Consider the following 23,420-nt stretch of genomic DNA (forward strand, 5'->3'; position numbering starts at 1 on the left):
TGTAATGGCTGGCTGTTTCCAGTTGCTTCTAGTTGCTTACGACCCGTAATGGCTGGCTGTTTCCAGTTGCTTCTAGTTGTTTACGACCCGTAATGGCTGGCTGTTTCCAGTTGCTTCTAGTTGCTTACGACCTGTAATGGCTGGCTGTTTCCAGTTGCTTCTAGTTGCTTACGACCTGTAATGGCTGGCTGTTTCCAGTTGCTTCTAGTTGCTTACGACCTGTAATGGTTGGCTGTTTCCAGTTAATTCCAGTTGCACACATGCACACAGGGACCCAGCTGAGACTCAGAGTGTGGGAACAGGGTTTGGAGACTTTCGACATCAGAAACAATCACTCCTGTTCTCAACATAAACAGAGCTAAAAGTATTCTACACACACACACACACACACACACACACACACACACACACACACACACACACACACACACACACACACACACACACACACACACACACACACACACACACACACACACACACACTAATAAATGTTTGTGTTTCTATTCCTAGCCCATTTGTGTAAAGCTGAGTCCATCACTTGTTCTAACCTGCTGTCTTCTCATCTCTCTGTCTCTCTTAGCATCTCTCTCTTCTCTCTCTTCTTTCTCTCCACCCTCAATCTCGATTAGCCTCTCTCACTCTCTCTCTCTCTCCCTCTCTCTTCTTTCTCTCTCTCTCTCTCTCTTAGCCTCCCTCCCTCTCTCACTCTTCTTTCTCTCTCTTAGCCTCTCTCTCTCTTCCTCTTTTCTCTGAGGCAGATTGTTTCTTCAGCTTGTAACCTCGGTGACAATGGATTTGCAGTGTGTGTGTATTTGAGTGATGGGCTTTTCTCTCGTCCCCCTCTCTTCCGATACACAGAGCTGAACCATTTCTTCCTGTCTGTCTGTCTGTCTGTCTGTCTGTCTGTCTGTCTGTCTGTCTGTCTGTCTGTCTGTCTGTCTGTCTGTCTGTCTGTCTGTCTGTCTGTCTGTCTGTCTGTCTGTCTGTCTGTCTGTCTGTCTGTCTGTCTGTCTGTCTCTCTCTCTCTCTCTCTCTCTCTCTGTGGGTGTGTGTGTTGGGATGAAATGTTAAGATGAAGAGTATTCTGTCTAGGGTTGAAACACTAGAGGCGATCACTCGTCAGAGAGGATAAAACTCACCAGGCTGCACACAGAGATGTCTGTGGGAGGAAGGATCCTTTTCAACTGTGCAGAGGCTCACTATGATTGTGAGCACACACACACACACACACACACACACACTCTAGCAGTGGGATCATAGTGAACTTGTCTGGTCTCGACCCTGGATGGAACCTGTGAGATTCAATTCTATGCGATTCAATTCAATAGATCTGTATTGTCCCAAAGGCAATGGCGCGCAGTAAAGCACACACATACTGTACATCGTACATACAAAATAAAATGATATGGTTGAGCCCCATATGGCACCCTGTTATTCCCTATATGCTGCACTACCAATGGGCTCTGGTCAAAAGTAGTGCACTACATATGGAATAGGGTGCCATTTGGGATGCAGGCAATATGTAGCAGAGGAGGTTAGAAGGTTAAAGACATTACAAATAGGATGTGATGTGAGATGTGACAGAACATGAAATAATATTTTATCTTCTGTATATGGTGGAAGCATCCCTTCAAGAAGCAGAAACACATCATACTGAGGCTTTTTTATGCAAAGAGATCTCGATTTGGGTAGTCCTACCTTTGTAAGGTGTGAGTCATTTAAATAGCATCCTACCTTTAAGGGACAGGCCAGTGTCAACTGAGTTAGAAACTCACTGTAACATGTATATATTACTCTGTAGATGTCACACCCTGATCTGTTTCACCTGTCTTTGGGATTGTCTCCACCCCCCTCCAGGTGTCGCCCATCTTCCCCATTATCGCCTGTGTATTTATACCTGTGTTGTCTGTTTGTCTGTTGCCAGTTTGTCGAGCCAACCAGCGTTTTTGTGTCATCTCCTGCTTTTCCCCAGTCTCTCTTTTCTCGTCCTCCTGGTTTTTGACCCTTGCCTGTCCTGGCCCTGTACCCACCCACCTGACCACTCTGCCTGAGCCTGACTGCCATCCTGTACCTTTGCCCCTGTTGCTGTTAGAAACATTGTTACTTCGACACGGTCTTCATCTGGGTCTTACCTTTATCCTGATGGTAGGAGATTTCTCTCTCTCTCTCTCTCTCTCTCTCTCTCTCTCTCTCTCTCTGACCTGGAAACCGGCCGCTAGGGGTAGGGGCAACTGTGAGCGCCGTTACCTTCTCATCCCCAACCATCAATCTGTAAGTCTCTCTTTTGATGTGCGGTTATGTTGTTGGGCTCTAGCATGCCGATCATAGTCGTTTTGGTTGGCTAGGCTAATAGCTAACATTATTAGCCAAATAGCTAATGTTAGCTGGCTAAGATCACTGCATATAGCAAAAAAAACTATGATATATGGTTAGATGGCGTAATGTATTTCCAAACATTTGTTTTACTTGAATGTAAGCTAGGTGAATGTAAGCTAGGTGACGATAGCTGGCTAACTTATTCAGTGCTAACATAACATTAGCAGGCTAGTTGGCTAATGTTAACAGGCTATTATGGCTAATGTTCACAGGCTAGTAGGGCTAACTTTAGCAGGCTAGTTGGCTAGCAACCTTGCAAGTTGATTTGTAACAAATTCATGAAGTATTTGCTTGTTAGTTGGCTGGAAAATGAAATTGAAACCAGTAGTTATGAGTGCAAACAATTTGGTTTAATTTGAAGTTATACATTTGAAATTATTTCTGTTGGAGTTTAAATTAAAGGGAATAGCGTGGCTTGCCGGGTCTTCCATATTACATCACACCCCTGCAATATTTTCCGACATGAATTTGGAATTCTGATCAGTTTTATGTAATAACGCAAAAAATTGAAAAGTGAAAAATTGGGACTTTTGATGCGTATGCAAATCCATATGTTACATGTGGCTACGTTTATGCTAGCTCTCGAAACATTCTTCCTTCTCCCTACAGTTCTCAGGCATTAGCTTCCCCCACAACTGGCTCATGTGAACTACAATCCCGATGCTGTGTTTTAACATTTAGAAACATCAATAATAATTACATGCGATAAGGCTTTCGAAACATATGGCCCTCATCTTTCATCAGCGAGAAAGAATCCTTCAAATAAAAATATATACTTACTGTAGCAGTTACAGATCCATACAGATATGTGCCTCCATCCAATGAAACTACACTTCCTGAGTTATGCTTACATATAGGTGTTCAGAGCATGCTGGATAGCTAATTAGCACAGGTGGTTGCCTCTTGTCTATCGTCTGTTTTCCGTAAACAAGCTCTGTAACATGGAGTTATGGCCGTGTGGGAACACTAACCCTGTCAGAGTGTGTATCAATTTAACCTTTTCGTTTTTTGAAAATTATTCCTCGCTGAAACCGTACAGCAAGCGATGCGCGTTGATGTTCACATTGAGCATCGGGGGTTCTTTAAAAAAATGTACTCGTACAAAACACGCATTTGTCCAATGACTCTTATGTGTAATGTAATGGAATTGAGAGCCATGATCACGGGCTATGTTTATGCTACATGGACTGCACGTAGCCTAGTGGTTAGAGCGTTGGGCTCGAATCCCCGAGCTACCCCTGAGCAAGGCAGTTAACCCACTGTTCCCCGGGCTCTGAAAATGTGAATGTCGATTAACCTCTCTAGGGTATGTGGGACGAAATCGTCCCACCTACGTAACAGCCAGTGTAATCCCGTGGCGCGTTATTCAAAAACCTCAAATGCAAAAACTTCAATTTTTCAAACATATGACTATTTTACACCATTTTAAAGACAAGACTCTCGTTAATCTAACCACACTGTCCGATTTCAAAAAGGCTTTACAACGAAAGCAAAACATTAGATTATGTCAGCAGAGTACCCAGCCAGAAATAATCAGACACCCATTTTTCAAGCTAGCATATAATGTCACATAAACCCAAACCACAGCTAAATGCAGCACTAACCTTTGATGATCTTCATCAGATGACAACCCTAGGACATTATGTTATACAATACATGCATGTTTTGTTCAATCAAGTTCATATTTATATCAAAAACCAGCTTTTTACATTAGCATGTGACTAGCATGTGACTAGCATTCCCACCGAACACTGCCGGTGAATTTACTAAATTACTCACGATAAACGTTCACAAAAAGCATAACAATTATTTTAAGAATTATAGATACAGAACTCCTCTATGCACTCGATATGTCCGATTTTAAAATAGCTTTTCGGTGAAAGCACATTTCGCAATATTCTCAGTAGATAGCCCGGCATCACAGGGCTAGCTATTTAGACACCCAGCAAGTTTAGCACTCAGCAAAGTCACATTTACTATAAGAAAAATGTTATTACCTTTGCTGTCTTTGTCAGAATGCACTCCCAGGACTTCTACTTCAATAACAAATGTTGGTTTGGTTCCAAATAATCCATAGTTATATCCAAACAGCGGCGTTTTGTTCGTGCGTTCAAGACACTATCCGAAAGGGTAAATAAGGGTGACGAGCATGGCGCAATTCGTGACAAAAAAATTCTAAATATTCCATTACCGTACTTCGAAGCATGTCAACCTCTGTTTAAAATCAATTTTTATGCCATTTTTGTCATAAAGCGATAATATTCCGACCGGGAATCTGCGTTTAGGTAAACAGACGAAAGAAAATAAAGCATGGGGTCGACTCGTGCACGCGCCTAAGCCCATAGTACTCTGATCGGCCACTTGCCAAAAGCGATAATGTGTTTCAGCCAGAGGCTGCCTCGATATCGTTCAGCTTTTTCCCGGGCTCTGAGAGCCTATGGGAGCCGTAGGAAGTGTCACGTTAGAGCAAAGATCCTCAGTCTTCAATAAAAAGAGCCAAGATGAAACACAACTTGTCAGACAGGCCACTTCCTGCATGGAATCTTCTCAGATTTTGGCCTGCCATTTGAGTTCTGTTATACTCACAGACACCATTCAAACAGTTTTAGAAACTTTAGGGTGTTTTCTATCCAAAGCCAATAATTATATGCATATTCTAGTTACTGGGCAGGAGTAGTAACCAGAGAAAACGTACCCGATTTAATATCTGGCCGTGTCAATACTGCCCCCTAGCCCTAACAGGTTAAGGCAGCCCCCCCCCGCACCTCTCTCTCACCTCTTAAAGGGTTGGGTTAAATGTGGAAGACGCATTTCAGTTGAATGCATTCAGTTGTACAACTGACTAGGTATCCCCCTTTCCCTTTAAGTAAATCAGGTGTTCAATAAGTACATGTGTTCCTCCTCCCCAGTCACTGTAAGAGAGTCTCTCCATTCCATTGTCATTCTATGAACAATCACATTCAGGACAAATCAGCTGTAGGGTCAATATAAATCAATGGATTATAGGGTCAAAGATTATACTGTAGACAAGCCTGTCTCCGGGACAAATGAGTTAACAGCCAGTCAAATATATCAGCCATTTGTTCCTCCCTTTCTTATTGTAATACAATGTATAGTATTAGGAAAATTGAATTACAATCCTGGGTAGTAAGGTCAAAACACTCCTGGTAGCCATAAGACTCCTGAACAGCTAATCAAAGGGCTACCCAGACCCCTCTTTTATGCTGCTGCTACTCTCTGTTTAGTATCTACGCATAGTCACTTTAACTCTACCTACATGTACATATTACCTCAACTAACCTGTGCCCCCGCACATTGACTCTGTACTGGTAACCCCTGTATATAGCCTCGCTACTGTTATTTTACTGCTGCTGTTTAATTATTTGTTAGTCTTATTTTCTATTTTACTTAACACGTTTTTCTTCTTAACTTTTTAAAGCATTGTTGGTTAAGGGCTTGTAAGCATTTCACTGTAAGGTTGTATTCAACAGGTTGTACCTGTTGTATTCGGCGCATGTGACAAATAAAGTGTTGATTTGATCAGGGACTGACTCAGACCTGGGAGAGAGGGTGTCCCATGGAGACAAAGAGCTTTCCTTTTTCTTCTCACGTTTTCTGTGTTTAAATGTTTCTGAATATGTTTGCTGTGTCAACCTATCACGAGTGTTGTGTGATCAATTATTGAAGTGTGGAATACATAAGTGTGGAGAGAACGCAGGCATTAAGGCAGCCTCTCAGCTAGGACCTCTCAACATTGTTCTCACCAAAAAGAAAGACGGAGAAAATAAAAAGAAGTGCTGGACTCGTACATGAAAACGTTTGCAGCCTGACAATGGAAGGAAGAGATGGAGAAATTTGAGACTCCATCTGATTGATGGAAACAATAGTTCCATCCGTGACGTCACAGAGAAACACCATAACAGTATTCTCTGGATGACCCGGCCAGAGAAGGAACAGAGACTTAACATTCTCAGACAGAAATAGCCAGAGGGATACTAGGAGTATGAGAAGAGTAGCTCTTTTTCTCTCTCGCTCTGAGCAGCTGTGTAATTAGTTCAAATCAGGCTCTTTCTCTGCAAGGGATCCGTTGAGTCAACTTCCAACTCCCTAATCAGACCGCTCCTGATCTGATAGTATGGTTTCATAACATTCTCTCTCTTTCACACCCTCCCTCTACACCCCCCTTTCTCTTACTCTCTGTTTCATAATCTCTCTCGAAGAGTCCCAAACCCCAGTGGAGATACGATCAGCCCCCGTGTGCTGACATACCAACTAGCTCAGTCTCACATCAGAATTAGACGTTCATCCATGTTTCTCAAACTTCAAATTTCAAAGTTGTGAAGTGTTTTTAAGTTTAGGCATTTTTCTCCCAAATGGTTCATGTAAGTGTTAAGGTTTGGGATAGGCTTAAAACAATAATCACAAAACAACTTTCTATCACTGGATTCAAACTTACAGCATTTGGAATCAGAGGTAGATGCTTACACCCATCCGCCATCCTCGTCTACTCCGCCATAGCAAAACCGAAACCTACTTGAAGGTAACGTCATCTCCCAACGTCCTCAGACATGGATGGACGCCTAATACTGACTTGTATCAATCACAGGTGACCTGGCTGGACATACTGCAGGTTGTTTGGAGTATAGATGTACTTCTTTACTCTAGATGGAACACAGAGGGAGGTATAATACACCTGGAGATACAGCTTGTACCCAAATCTCTCCACACACACACACACGAAAATACATCCAGAGACACGGATGGTATCAGAACCCAAATCTCTAGCTGCCAGGATAAAGAATAAAGCACTGATTGTTCAATGAAGCACACCTGTTCTCACGCACACACACACACACACACACACACACACACACACCTGTCCACTGTAGCAGCTTTGAAGAAACAGATCAAAGTGTCTACCCTAATGACAGCACATAAAAGAACACAAAGACTCTTTCTTCACTTCTTTCCAACTTCTATGAGGTATGGATCCAATACCGCTACGTGGGGATAGCTGGTGTGGTCCGGAGGTGAGGATAGCTGGGGTGGTCCGGAGGTGAGGGTAGCTGGGGTGGTCCGGAGGTGGGGATAGCTGGGGGGTGGTCTGGAGGTGGGGATAGCTGGGGGGTGGTCTGGAGGTGGGGGTGGTCTGGAGGTGGGGATAGCTGGGGGGGTGGTCTGGAGGTGGGGATAGCTGGGGGGGTTGGTCTGGAGGTGAGGATAGCTGGGGGGTGGTCTGGAGGTGAGGGATAGCTGGGGGGGTGGTCTGGAGGTGGGGATAGCTGGGGGGTTGGTCTGGAGGTGGGGATAGCTCGGGGGTGGTCTGGAGGTGGGGATAGCTCGGGGGTGGTCTGGAGGTGGGGATAGCTGGGGGGTGGTCAGGAGGTGGGGATAGCTGGGGGGGTGGTCAGGAGGTGGGGATAGCTGGGGGGGTGGTCTGGAGGTGGGGATAGCTGGGGGTGGTCTGGAGGTGGGGATAGCTGGGGGTGGTCTGGAGGTGGGGATAGCTGGGGGTGGTCTGGAGGTGGGGATAGCTGGGGGGTGGTCTGGAGGTGGGGATAGCTGGGGGGTGGTCTGGAGGTGGGGATAGCTGGGGGGTGGTCTGGAGGTGGGGATAGCTGGGGGTGGTCTGGAGGTGGGGATAGCTGGGGGTGGTCTGGAGGTGGGGATAGCTGGGGGTGGTCTGGAGGTGGGGATAGCTGGGGGGTGGTCAGGAGGTGGGGATAGCTGGGGGGTGGTCTGGAGGTGGGGATAGCTGGGGGGTGGTCTGGAGGTGGGGATAGCTGGGGGGTGGTCTGGAGGTGGGGATAGCTGGGGGGTGGTCTGGAGGTGGGGATAGCTGGGGGGTGGTCTGGAGGTGGGGATAGCTGGGGGGTGGTCTGGAGGTGGGGATAGCTGGGGGGTGGTCTGGAGGTGGGGATAGCTGGGGGGTGGTCTGGAGGTGGGGATAGCTGGGGGGGTGGTCAGGAGGTGGGGATAGCTGGGGGGGTGGTCTGGAGGTGGGGATAGCTGGGGGGTGGTCTGGAGGTGGGGATAGCTGGGGGGTGGTCTGGAGGTGGGGATAGCTGGGGGTGGTCTGGAGGTGGGGATAGCTGGGGGTGGTCTGGAGGTGGGGATAGCTGGGGGTGGTCTGGAGGTGGGGATAGCTGGGGGTGGTCTGGAGGTGGGGATAGCTGGGGGGTGGTCAGGAGGTGGGGATAGCTGGGGGGTGGTCTGGAGGTGGGGATAGCTGGGGGGTGGTCTGGAGATGGGGATAGCTGGGGGGTGGTCTGGAGGTGGGGATAGCTGGGGGTGGTCTGGAGGTGGGGATAGCTGGGGGGTGGTCTGGAGGTGGGGATAGCTGGGGGTGGTCTGGAGGTGGGGATAGCTGGGGGGTGGTCTGGAGGTGGGGATAGCTGGGGGGTGGTCAGGAGGTGGGGATAGCTGGGGGTGGTCTGGAGGTGGGGATAGCTGGGGGGTGGTCAGGAGGTGGGGATAGCTGGGGGGTGGTCAGGAGGTGGGGATAGCTGGGGGGTGGTCAGGAGGTGGGGATAGCTGGGGGGTGGTCAGGAGGTGGGCATTTTGCCTTTTTCAAACACCTGAAACAGCTTTTTTCCTGCAATGAGCCATAATCATTATGCTTAATTCTATGTAAAAAATATGTCTATTTTTCTTCATATCTAAGCATATCTCTTGAGCTGTCTGTATCCTGGTGACCAGTGGTTCTTTTTTTTAAAGAAACTAAATATGCTTCTCTGCTAAAATCTGGGTAAAAGATGGAAAGGAAAGTGAGTCTTATTCGGTAATTTCTTGCTTTTCTAAAGTCTACCAATCTTGCCAGCAGGCATGCCAGCTAAGATAGACAAACTACTCTAACTTGATTGATAGCCTGATATGTCTTCTTGGTAGCTAGTTATGAGATTGGGAGATGGGGAACCTATCTGGGCTAGCTAAAGCCACCTTATAAAATTGCTATAGGTGGCTAGTAGCATTACAGAGAAACAAAAACAACATATATTATTTTATATATATATATATATGCAGGACAAATCTGAAGGGGCACGTGCCGCTGTGCCCCCTTTGGGCATGCCTCTGCCTCTTCTCATCCATTTCCTTTAATGTCCCATTTCATCATGTAACTATACTGAGCTCCCCTGTGTACACTGATCTTAAAATATGTGCAATTGTTTTCTTTTGTTCAATGGAATCTCACCGTTTGGCTCCTGATTTCACACTGAGTCGCACATCAATCACACAGATTAGGAGAGGAGGGTAGGGATGAATTCAGACTGGGGAATTTTCACAGCTAGAAGAGTCTGAGTTCAGGTGCTTTGAATTACTTGTTTTGTGATGAATGCAATGATCAGTCTGCTTCTACCAGGTTGTGAATGTGCAACACAGTCTCTATATTGCATTGGAAAATACAAACAAAATGACATTCATTCACGTTATTATCTCAATTGACTGGTGATTGACAACATCACAGTCCTGCCTTGCACCTTAGAGGGAAGCAAAGTGATCAACTGCAGTTCATTGTTCAGATATGCAGGAAAATAAAACTGGGATTATCATAAAGTAGGTGACTTCCTTTACTTGTTCAAGTTTATGCTATGATCTGTTAGTCTTCAACTCATTGTCATGGTTCCACCTGTCACCTGTCACCTAACCACATCAGTTAAGCGTTTTGAATGTTTCCGTCTTCAGATCCTATATACTGTCTATTCTCTGTAGCCTAACCCAAGGGAGATGAGCTGGTACAGCAATACATAAAGAGAGCCAAGCTGGTGACTTACTGGGCCATAACCGACTACAAAAATAGGAAATTGCTACATCTGGCGGACGTTGGTAAAACTGCAGGACACAAAATGTAGACACAAATGTATATTCTCATGTCTTTTGTCGAATACAGCCAATAATTTTTGAACAAAACATAATTTCACTATATATACCAGTTATATCAGACAGTCAGTGTACCGTACAGTGGAGCCAGCTCAGCCTGTGAGAATGTGTTTGTGTGTTTGTGTGTGTCAGTAGATTGATAAGTGAGGAAGGGAGAATCAACCCACTCATATAATATCCCTCAACTCCTTCACTAAACACACACATAATTTCACACAGCATTGGACTCCGAATCAGAGGATAAGCACAATTAGGAATGTGCTGGTTTGAAATAGAGCTCGGCATTTAGCACAGTTACAGAGTTCAAGAAGAGAGAGAGAGAAGGTGTGTTTATCAAAGGTCTACATTTTGTGGATGGATACAGTCAAACTCAATGCATAGAGCTGAGTCTGTGCTGTGAGGAGATATGGAAGACTTGCCAACAATCAACTCAATGAGATGTGTTATTTGCAGAAAATGCACAATTTTCAATGTGTTTAAAGTCAATTAAGCGATGTAAATATGAGTCCCAGGATAAAAGCACCACTTTATCTGGCCACCCAGATGTGTGGGGTCGCCACACACAGACTCAAACACACAACCTGACCCCAGATCTGTTTTTACTTTAACCAATTCCTCTATTCAGGCTGCAGTTAAGGTACATACAGATCTGGCACCAGGCTTCCAAAGACATTCACACTGCTTTAGCAATAACCTGGGTTGTATTCACTAAGCAACAAATAGAGGTAAACAGACTGAAACAGGGAGGGACTACCTGAACTTTTCCAATAAGCAACGTTTGTTTTTGTTTTACGTTGCAAAGCGTTTCGCTATGGTTTTCACTAAGGAATACAACCCATGGTGGTTCAGCAAGACCCTAAGCATTTAGCTACACATTCTTCAGTTTAAAGACTTTAAAAAATAATTGGGTGTTAAATACCATAGATGATTGGTCTAATGTGTTATGGTTCTTCGTGTAATGACATTGGTTAATTTCTTCTAAGACCGCCAGCTTGAGGAAAAGCCTCAGAGTGGGAGGGACCGACTTCAAAGTTTCCAAACATTATTACAGTAATAATACATCTAGCTATTAGCTGACCTAACTGGTTTAATACATCTAGCTATTAGCTGACCTAACTGGTTTAATACATCTAGCTATTAGCTGACCTAACTGGTTTAATACATCTAGCTATTAGCTGACCTAACTGGTTTAATACATCTAGCTATTAGCTGATCTAACTAGTTAAACCTCCCTCATCCCCTAATGCTAAAACCTCATTTATACCTGGCTCTAACATGTGTCCTTTGTCCTGATCTACACATGGTATTAAAATGTTTTTCTTATTCGTCCACTGTGTTCACATTGTGACCAGATTTCCTGGTCCCTTCCTGTATGCAAAATATTTGACAGCTATTCTTTCAAAAATAATGTTTATTTATTTTAAGACACATTGATGCCATAAGTCAATGGTTCCACCAGTCAATGATTTTAAAAGGGCAGGAGAATGATAATTTAAATGGTTTCACTGTCCAGATCTGTCTACCTTCGGAGGTGGTCAGGAATATCAGCATCAGATCAAAATGCGTCTTTCAATCATCTACACCTGTCTGGAAATGTGGGCACAATCAGAATGTGGACAAGATAAGAACAAATGATGAATGTTAGAACCAGGTATAACAGGGCTTGAATCGTACTCACTCTAAAAAAGTATTAGAACTGTTACCTCCTAAATGAGGTGAATTAGCCTATACTACACGTTTTAAAGCTCCAGGTACAAAGGTAAAGGTCTTATCAAACAATCAGATCTATACGCGATTAAACAATCCACTTGCATATGAAATTGTGGAGAATTTAAGCAATTTGTTCTTTGTATTTACCAGACATTGTAGAAGCATAATAAAATGAATTGAAAATAGAAGAGATGTTGAAGGTAAACCCCCATATCAAGACAAGGTCAGCAAATAACATTTTATTTTCAACATCAGACCACAAAATATTTACACTTGTAGATACATTTCATAAAATATATATTATATTACATTTATTCAATAAATATGTTATTATAGAGCTAATCTGGTATTTAGGGAGTGATCAGACACACGGTGGATCAGTATCCTACGAAACGATCCAACAAACTTTGGCAAATACAGCACAGGTCAGGTCAGGGCTATAGAATAAATGAACAATTACCCTGCCATGGAGCTTGTACTATGGGTGCTGGAACTATGGGGTGTTCTGATGCACTAGGCTCTTCCGTAACAAACCAGGGAACACAAGGTACCGTATAACCATGCACACTTCCACATCTGTTGACTATATCAAAGTTGGTCCAGCACAAGATATTCAAGGCATCCCTGAGAGTTAGGGTATCATTTCAAATCTTGTTGTGAGGTTCATCACATTCGCACGCACACACAAACCTTTCAGGACAGGTGGAACAGTCCGTACCCCATAGGTGAGGTGTACACCCCCAGATTTGGTTCTGTTTTTAACAGAGGGGTGTGTCTTAAGGGGAACCCCTGTTCTCCGTACATACCTGAGACCCACCCACCCAGACCCCCTAGACCACCCAAACTGACACAGAGGGGAAACGGCAGTGAGGAGAACCCCGGGTGATAGAACCCCGGCTTGGATCCAACACCTGTGGCGGCCATCTTGAGTTTCTCCGCCTCTGCCTCCTGTACTCTCTTGGCTTTAGCCCGTCGATTCTGGAACCAGATCTTTACCTGGGTCTCTGAGAGGGACAGGGAGGAGGAGAACTCGGCCCGCTCTGCAATGGACAGGTACTGTTTCTGATGGAACTTCCTCTCCAGGGACAGGAGCTGGGAGGAGGTGAAGGGGGTCCGGGGCTTCCTGTTGGTCTTGTGTTTCCTCAAGGAGGGACTGAGCTGGTCTGAGAGAGGGAGAGAAAGGAGGGAGGGACAGAGGGATGTATCATTAAAGGCATAATGAGTGTTTGTGGTATTTGTCAACATCCATTAGCCTAAACATGTCACTAATAGACAGAAAGAGAACATGAATCAAAATACACTGTGTACAAAACATTAAGAACACCTGCTCTTTCCATGACATACTGTAGACTGACCAGGTGAATCCAGGTGAAAACTATGATCCCTTATTGATGTCACTTGTTAAATCCACTTCAATGTGTGTAGATGAAGGGGAGGAGACAGGTTAAAGAAGGATTGTTAAGCCTTGAGACATGGATTGTGTATGTGTGCCATTCAGAGGGTGAATGGGCAAGACAAAAGATTGAAGTGTCTTTGAACGGGGTATGGTAGTAGGTGCCAGGCGCACTGGGTTGTTTTCAAGAACTGCAACGCTGCTGGGTTTTTCGCACTCAGCAGTTTCCTGTATGTATCAAGAATAGTCAACCACCTAAAGGACATCCAGCCAACTTGACACAACTGTGGGAAGCATTGGAGTCAACATCCCTGTGGAAGCTTTGGAACCTTGTAGAGTGCATGGCCTGATTAATTCAGGCTGTTCTGAGGGCACAAAGGGGGGTGGAACTCAATATTTGGAAGGTGTTTCAAATGTTTGGTATACTCAGTGTATATACACAAATACATACATTTAGCCTTCTCCCCTGATGATATGCAGTGTTTTTAATAGTTATAAAGAACTGATATTGATCTGTAGACAGTGTACAATAGTTTTATACCGTTCTAACTCAGAAAGTTATCTTTTTTCCACATAGGCTACAACTTCTAAAATACATTAGTAAACATACATAATGGATATTTCCCAATTGATCACCATGGGCCAAAAAGTTACCAGGCCATAGGTTTTTCAATAACTCTTCTACATAATAAGGTTGAGCACTTACGGAGCGCTGGAGCGAAATTGGACGCAAAGTCCCCTGGTTCCGACGTCTCTGATTTAACTGTCGAAGAAGACGGGCCAAAGTTGTGAGGAAAGTCTTCTGTACTAGACGCCTCTCTGGACACCGATATAGAGTAATTCCCCAGGGGAGAGATTATCGTACCGCTGTGGCGTCTCCCTCCGTCGCCAGGAGTTCTTCTATCCAACATGATCGCATCCACACTGAAAGGTAAAGGTGATTCAGGTGTTTTTCGCTCCTTGAGCTGCGTCGGTGGTCGAGGAGTGTCCTCATAGGTTGAAAAGCCATCTGTCGAATCTACTGGAGAATCCATGCTTCTTATTATGCCAAAATCAGATGTTGACGAACACATTCAACTTGTCCTAAAGGTAATAATAATATGCGCATCTCAACTGTTATCAGCGGAGAGGACAACAACTTCTGAAGTCTGTGTCTAAACTCATGAGAACACTTGTTTATAGCACTGTGACTTTCAACCAATTCAAACCCTGACAAAACGATAGAAGAGGAAGGAGACTTGCGATTGGCCTATGAGTTTCTGGGTTTTGGGTGTGGTCCTGGGTCTTGAGGTTAAAGACACCCTCGGGACAGACTACACTCAGGGTAAACACGAGGTCGAGTAAATACGAGCCTAATTTACAGCTAATTGCGTGAGAAGAAGGAGGAGGAGGAGGTGGATGGAAAATCGCTGAGAATTCATTTTCAATTGTTGCTCCCTCAAGGCTATTCCAACAAATATGTAGATTAAGCCTGCCTTACCCCGTTTTCCCAGAATAAATAATATAATTTATATTTTAAGAAATAATATTTTGAAAAATATTCTACATTCAACAAATGATGGACATTACTACGATGAAAAATAGCACATTTAATAAAATACTCTATCAGTGCAGTACATAGACAGCAGGTTGGCTGAAAACATCAGGAAAATGATGCACATGCATCCATGGGGCTGAAGGCCTTGCGTTGTTATGATTCTGAACGGTCAGATACCTAGCAACAATGACAAGAAGCTGCCATGTGGGGAATCGTAGATGACTCGTTTCAGCTTGTTATTGATACCATGTCTTGTTTTGACGCTTGTCACGTATGCTAATACAGCTAAAATTCACTAGCAGGCTAACCAACAAGTGTAACAATATATTTCAGAGACAACAAATGCTCATTTTGCAAATGTATTTATGTTTTCAATAAACATTTGGAGAAGAAATATATTTTACATGTTGTCAACAATCCTTTCACTCTAAGCCAACCATCTGTTTTGCCCCAAATTTGTTCACGTGTCAGTTTTGTTCGAAAACAACCCACCCGTCTACACATCAATAGAAACAAGGCAACAGTAAACATGTCGTCCCCCATGAATGCTGCAGTGCCCTGTTGGGCCAATTGAGATATGGCGTGTGACTAATACATTTCTGTTCATTACTAAACTCCCGCCTTGGGCCAATCAGTGTACTCTTGTAAATGCCAGATCTCTATGGAAAGACGCATTATTTATCCAAGTTTCGTCCAAATCGGACCAGTGCTGTCTGAGATATCGCGTGTGATGACGTACGGAAGACAGAGCCACAGTCCCCTCCCTGATTTCATCGTGGGGGACAATCATGGGAGTGTTTTTGCCAGGGTCATCCCAGTGCAGACTAGTCCAGGCTGCTGATAGGGGGGCTGATTCTAGTGGTATCTTAGAGGCCTTCTACTGTATCTCCCTCTCTGCTATTAGCTTGATTTTGTGTGTGTGTGTGTGTGTGTGTGTGTGTGTGTGTGTGTGTGTGTGTGTGTGTGTGTGTGTGTGTGTGTGTGTGTGTGTGTGTGTGTGTGTGTGTGTGTAGGCCTAGGCCTATGTGTCATCATAACTTGTCTCTGGGCGTCGGTCGGTAGCTGAAAGATGAAAGCGGATCAGAGAGACAACTTAACTGTTGTTACCACATCTCTGGCACCATGGAGCCCTGACAAGTCTCTCTACTCATGTTGAAACTCGCTATGACCTCAAATACCACTTTGGTAGTTAATCACAATGGTAATCAATAAGAATTATGTCAGTCGGGTAGGGTCCCAAATGGCACCCTATTCCCTATGCAGTGCACTACTTTTGTTCAAGGTCGATAGGGCTTTGGTCAAAAGTAGTGCACTATATAGGGAATAGGGTGCTATTTGGGACGCAGTTCAGTATGTTTTTCTACTTCAAACCTCATCTCAGCTTACTCACTCCACTGTGAGAGCAAGGCATTTGGAGAGGGCTGATGGTTGGAGGCAGGCAGGTTAGTAAATGACTGTCATTACATAGTTGTTATTAACACCTTGTAATTAGGCGTGTGGAATCCGGCTCCTTTAAGCAGGATTTAAGGGTAATGAAGGTAAATTACTACCTTCCTGAGGTGTGTGGCGCCCGCTCACAATAACCTCAGTCTATCGTCTCACAGACTGAGCAGAGCTGTCAGGCTAGGGAGTGTGTCTGTGTGTGGGACTGTTTGAAGCTCAGATATACACTACATGTCCAAAAGTACGTGGACACATGCTCGTCGAACATCTCATTCCAAAATCATGGGCATTAATATAGAGTTGGTCCCCCCCTTTGCTGCTATAACAGCCTCCTCTCTTCTGGGAAGGCTTTCCACTAGGTGTTGGAACATTGCTGCAGGGACTTGCTGCCATTCAGCCACAAGAGCATTAGTGAGGTCGGCACTAATGTTGGGCGATTACGCCTGGCTCGCAGTCGTCGAACCAATTCATCCCAAAAGGGTTTGATGGAGTTGAGGTCAGGGCTCTGTGCAGGCCAGTCAAGTTCTTCCACACCGATCTCGACAAACCATTTCTGTATGGACCTCACCTTGTGCAAGGGGGCATTGTCATGCTGGAACAAGAAAGGGCCTTCCCCAAACTGTTGCCACAAAGTTGGAAGCACAGAATCGTCTAGAATGTCATTGGATGCTGTAGTGTTAAGATTTCCCTTCACTGTAACTAAGGGGCCAAACCTGAACCATGAAAAACAGCCCCAGACCATTATTGATCCTCCACCAAACTTCACAGTTGGCACTATGCATTGGGGCAGTTAACGTTCTCCTGGCATTTGCCAAACCCAGATTTGTATGTCGGCCTGCCAGATGGTGAAGCGTGATTCATCACTCCAGAGAACGTGTTTCCACTGCTCCAGAGTCCAATGGCGGCGAGCTTTACACCACTCAAGCTGACGTTTTGTATTGTGCATGGTGATCTTAGGCTTGGGTGCGGCTGCTCGGCCATGGAAACCCATTTCATTAACAGTTCTTGTGCTGACGTTGCTTCCAGAGGCAGTTTGGAACTCGGTAGTGAGTGTTGCAACCAAAGACAGACGATTCAGCATTCAGCGGTCCCCTTCTGTGAGCTTGTGTGGCCTACCACTTCGCGGCTGAGCCATTGTTTCTTCTAGACGTTTCCACTTCACAATAACAGCACTTACAGTTGACCGGGGCAGCTCTAGCAGGGCAGAAATTTGACAAACTGACGTGTTGGAAAGGTGGCATCCTATGACCGTGCCACCTTGAAAGTCACTGAACTCTTCAGTACGGGCCATTCTACAGCCAATGTTTGTCTATGGAGATTGCATGACCATGTGCTCGATTTTATACACCTGTCATCAACGAATCCACTAATTGGAAAGGGCGTCCACATGCTTTTGGCCATGTATTGAACCTGTAGGACTTGCCCCAGTACATAATAATAATAATGATAATAATAATAATAATAAATATCATCTGTCTTCCAAAACAAAGTGTCTCTGTCCTGTAGAGATCGAGGACGCTATTCAAACAAATGCATAATATGGAAAATCTAGAAATGATGCGTGACTTTCGCCACTATGGCCTATTTATTGCCTTACCTCCCTAATCTTACTACATTTGCGCACACTGTATATAGTTTTTCTATTGTGTTATTGACTGTACATTTGTTTATTCCATGTGTAACTCTGTGTTGTTGTTTTTGTCGCACTGCTTTGCTTTATCTTGGCCAGGTCGCAGTTGTAAATGAGAACTTGTTCTCAACTGCCCTACCTGGTTAAATAAAGGTGAAATAAACTGTGCACACACACACACACACACACACACACACACACACACACACACACACACACACACACACACACACACACACACACAGAGAGAGAGAATCATGAAGGCCTAATGATGCAGGTGGGAGCAAGGGGCTGACACCACAACACTAATGCTCAACTGATTACAGAGCACAGCCCAGACACACTGGAGGCACTTACATGTGTGTGAATCAATGTGTTTACAGTAACACAACCATGCAGCCCCAGCATCATGTAAACACATGCAAATCAATTAAAGGCCTCTCTTTCATCCCCGCGGTTTCCTACTGTGAAGTGTGTGTTCTCTCTCTCTCTCTCTCTCTCTCTATCTGTGTGTGTGTGTGTGTGTGCGTAGTTTAATGAGTTGATGAGAAGAGGCAATTAGCTAGAAAGGCAGTTGAGTGAGAAGAGCGGTTGATATCAGAGCACAAGAAAAGCATGTGTTCATTGATATGTTGACATCCTTAGATTCCACCCATTAGTCATCTCCTCTCATCGCTTCTCTCTTTCCTCTCCTCTGATTCCTGTCCCTGGTTTAGGGGGCAGAGTGGCCACGCCAAGCCCAGCAGGGGTCTGTCTGATTGGGGATAGACACTGTCCCCTCCTCCCCAGATATACAGACGGCCAGCCTTAAGAGAATGTGTTCACATCTCTCTGGTCTCTCTGGTTGTCCACCTAAAGGTCAGCATGAGCCCTGAGCTCCAGACAATTACAACCCTCAGTCCCATTGATTAGATACCATACAATTAGCACTGCCACACACACACACACACACACACACACACACACACACACACACACACACACACACACACACACACACAGCTCTCTGTCTGTTCCACCTTTCTGAGTTAAGCTTGTGTAGCTCTAGCCATTAGGAAACTAAAACACATGGTTTCCTAGACCTAGAGACCAGGAGGAAGGAATGGCTATGAGGCGTAGACTAGCAGCTTTACTCTGTCTCCTCTTTAATGCAATTCTATTTGAATGGTGTTTTCGGCTTGATAATATTTGATCCTAATTGCTTCAGCATAGACCCTGGTCTAATCTACCCCAGAAGCTAGCCTGAGGTCACAATAAGCTACAGTCTCATATTCTAGAAACCAAGGGAAGGGTCTATATTGTTGTACAGAAAATGTAATGGTATTTTCTCTACCACAATACTTGCTTCACTAAAAACTCTGGTCTAATCCACCCCAGAAACTAGCCAGAGGTGTCAGTAGCAAGGACAAAATCCCTTAAGCATGAAACACTCGAGAATCTCACTGCCCTTTTGACTGCTGATACTGTAGGTACTTATCACAATGGGAGGCCTTTCCTTCTCTTGCTAGACTTGACTTTGAACCAATCATAGAGCACAAACCCCCACGTGGGGGGGGGGGGGGCAATAGGAGTGACAAGAAAAAGGAAAAAAGAGGCAATTTTCTCAGTACATCCACGGTTAAATATCATGGGACAGTTACACTTCATATGCATTGTAGGCTATGGGATGGTAGCTAGCTAAGTGCACAGACGCAATGCACAACACTAAATACTTCCTCCAAGCTAGCTAACCACTACCTAGTATTGACATTATAATGAAATCACAATAGATTAGTTTCCATGAAACAACCGCCTGTGTTAGTACAGTGTCCTTAGCTAGCTAGCTATGTTGTGCTAGCTAGAGAATATGTTAACATTAGCTAGCTAGCTAAACATTTGTCTATGGGCTGGCACTGGCAGTAAGAGATTATGAAGAGTGAATTAAATTGTTTCTTCATCTTCTTGCTAGGTAGTTATCTAGCTGTGGTCGTCTGGCTACTAACAACAAGGTTTTTTTACTAAATAGAAACATTAGCGCAGTTAATCTAGACCATAAACTAAGCAGCACACACAGACATGCATTGCCAAACAACGCTACTCCCACCTTCTGGTGGGTGTAGATTGTTTTAAAATGGCTGAGAGGCTGAAGACTTCAAGCTATTTGCTGTGTGTACACAAAAGAGTGACTGTCGACACACTGTTTCAGAGATGCTAAGTACTGTCGGCAGGCAAACATTTGACAATCCTACTGGTGTGTCTGAGCTATGGAGGGTTGCTGTGATTAGAATCCTTGAGGAGAACCAGATTTTAGCTACAGGCCAAAATTCCTGTAAGACAGATGTTCTCCTCTATAGACTGGTCGCAATACGACAACCCCCCCCTATTACAGCTGTCAACTCTAAGGAGGGTTAAAAGTTAGAAGAACATGAAAATACATTGTTTTCTGACAGTGTCAGAGACCTCTCAGTAATAACAGGTCTGGAGACAGGTTAAACAGGCAAATCACTGAGCTGAACAACCTCTTCTAAACAGCCTGACCCACACTGTATCTCTCACTGTGGCTGGAAGGACCATTTCCAGACTTCAATAGACAAGATAATCTAAGCCCAATTTTTAATTCTGTACCTGTCAAACTGCGTCCACAGAAAAGGGTTTAGACAATGAAAGTCAAAATAAACTTCACGTTAACTTCACCCACATTTTGATTTAATTATACTGTAAGTACAGTTTAGATCTAGGATTTTAATCATAAAAACAACAATGAAAATAGGAAAAAACTAAGAATAAATGAACTGGGAAAGAGAGCTTTCTGCTTAATTTGGAGCACACAGGGTCTGTGTGTGCTCAAATGGAACCCTTTTCCCTAGATAGGGTTCTGGTCAAAAGTAGTGCACTATTTAGGGAATAGGGTGCCATTTGGGGCACACAGGGACATGGCTGCTTGGGGATGAATTAGGATATTATAATATAACCACTCCCGAAAGACAATTTGCTTTCTAGACCACAGTGAATAAACACACAGTATAAAATGCTCTCACAGTACAGTTGAGTACCCGTGTGTGTGTGTATGTGTTTGTGCGTGAGAATGAGTGTTTGTGCCTGTGTGTGTACGCTGAACAACCATGTTGTTTTCCTCTGGTCTGTCATTTCTAAATGATCAAATTGTAGTGACCACCAGTTACTAATCAAAGTAAATGTCCCAAGTTGTAACCACTTTCCGGGGAAGAATTGATGGTGTGTTTAGTTTTGCATTGCTGGAATTTTTTTCAGACTCTTTGCTTATTGCTGCAACTCATCAATATAACCCCTGGGGCCCTAAAACAGGCTGGAACTACAACCAGCATTGTCAACAAAATCAGACTTAATTTCTCATTAGAGCAATTACAGTGTTTGGAAAAATACTGGACATTATGGTTGCCCAGAGTAAACTCATGTACTGAAACATTTGCAATGAAACGCAACAAAAGACAACAGAATGACTCAGCGAACCAAGGAAGAGGGGAAAGCTGAAATATAATCGTGATTATTTTATGGAAGGTTGGAGGGGGTCGGTGTGTGTGTGTGTGTGTGTGTGTGTGTGTGTGTGTGTGTGTGTGTAAGAGAAGTGACCAGGTGTGTTTCTCCTGGGCGTTTAGGCTCGATTGTCTAACATTTATTGCTTTATGTTTCCTTGATGGATCTCAATCGTGCTGTTCTTTATTCTCACCTACTGTAATCTACTGCACAAAATAATGTATGAATGAAGGAATTAATAACATTTTATTTTCGTGTCATACACCAATTGGCAACCCATCCCTTATGGGATTAATTGACACAAACTATGGTAATTAAATGATAATTCTTCTTCCAGGGGTCTCTACATTGTGCATCGCATAAATAGTGAAAACATTAAAGGTAGAAATCAATACATAATAGTAAATAAGGTTATCCAAACAATAATTACATCCCTGGAGCAGTAAAATAGTATACATACATACTGTTGAAGTCGGAAGTTTACATACACCTTAGCCAAATACATTTAAACTCAGTTGTTCACAATTCCTGACATTTAATCCTTGTAAGAATTCCCTGTCTTAGGTCAGTTAGGATCACCACTTTATTTTAAGAATAGAATTGTTCCCAAGGATGAACCAGACTCGTGGAGGGCTACAATTATTTTTTCTGAGTTCTTGACTGATTTCTTTTGATTTTCCAATGATGTCAAGCAAAGAGGCACTGAGTTTGAAGTTAGGCCTTGAAATACATCCACAGGTACACCTCCAATTGACTCAAATGATGTCAATTAGCCTATCAGAAGCTTCTAAAGCCATGACATCAAATTCTGGAATTTTTCCAAGCTGTTTAAAGGTACTGTCAACTTAGTGAATGTAAACTTCTGACCCACTAGAATTGTGATACAGTGAATTATAAGTGAAATAATCTTTCTGTAAACAATTGTTGGAAAAATTACTTGTGTCATACACAAAGTAGATGTCCTAACTGACTTGCCAAAACTATAGTTTGTTAACAAGAAATTTGTGGAGTGGTTGTAAAACGAGTTTTAATGACTCCAGCCTAAGTGTATGTAAACCTCCAATTTCAACTGTACATACATACACACTGTATATATACACATGGATACATACATACATAACATATACAGATAAATAAATACAGAAAAATTAAACAGAAGGCATTTGAACCCAGTCTGGCACAAAGGAAATATTCATAATGGAGACAAGCCTATACACCATCTATATACACATATGCCATTTACCACAATGAAGATAAATATTTGTACAATTTAATTATAGGCAGCCATTTTTCTTTTATTCCAGGCTTTATCTAAATATTCCACAAACGGAAATACACAATGGACAAAAAAACATTTCATTTTCTCCTCATCACTCAGCCACAGAATGCCAGAATATATCTGGTGGTCTGTCTCCTCATCACTCAGCCACAGAATGCCAGAATATATCTGGTGGTCTGTCTCCTCATCACTCAGCCACAGAATGCCAGAATATATCTGGTGGTCTGTCTCCTCATCACTCAGCCACAGAATGCCAGAATATATCTGGTGGTCTGTCTCCTCATCACTCAGCCACAGAATGCCAGAATATATCTGGTGGTCTGTCTCCTCATCACTCAGCCACAGAATGCCAGAATATATCTGGTGGTCTGTCTCCTCATCACTCATCCACAGAATGCCAGCATATATCTGGTGTTCTTTCTGGAATAAGAGCAAGCGTATATCGTGGTAGAAAGGACAATAGAGGATACAATGAGTTTCATTCTCTATTTCTTCTAGGTTACAATAGTTACATAGTCTTTGTTCCTCCATTTCAACCCAATACCGACCTGTTTCAATACGCAGGGGCAATATCTCTGATCTTACCTGTTTCAATACGCAGGGGCAATATCTCTGATCTTACCTGTTTCAATACGCAGAGACAATATCTCTGATCTTACCTGTGCACATAGTGATCTCT

At 43.7% G+C, this 23,420-nt stretch overlaps 2 protein-coding genes across 2 annotated transcripts; both read right to left on the reverse strand.

The window, feature by feature from the left end:
- Positions 1-7,338: 7,338 nt before the first annotated feature.
- Positions 7,339-10,159, reverse strand: LOC123744802 (proline-rich extensin-like protein EPR1). Its single transcript, XM_045724989.1, has 2 exons — positions 10,152-10,159; positions 7,339-8,857 (listed from the first exon to the last, which is right to left on the reverse strand). The coding sequence occupies exons 1-2, from the start codon at positions 10,157-10,159 to the stop codon at positions 7,339-7,341; spliced, it is 1,527 nt and encodes a 508-aa protein (XP_045580945.1).
- Positions 10,160-12,194: 2,035 nt separating this feature from the next.
- On the reverse strand, positions 12,195-14,510 carry msx2 (Homeobox protein MSX-2). Its single transcript, NM_001141603.2, is given in 2 exon segments — positions 12,195-13,130; positions 14,067-14,510. Coding segments are annotated over 2 exon segments (837 nt in total). The 5' UTR covers positions 14,434-14,510; the 3' UTR covers positions 12,195-12,660.
- Between the last annotated feature and the right edge of the window lie 8,910 nt (positions 14,511-23,420).

This window comes from Salmo salar, chromosome ssa09 (genome assembly GCF_905237065.1).
Source record: "Salmo salar chromosome ssa09, Ssal_v3.1, whole genome shotgun sequence".
Lineage (NCBI taxonomy): Eukaryota > Metazoa > Chordata > Actinopteri > Salmoniformes > Salmonidae > Salmo > Salmo salar.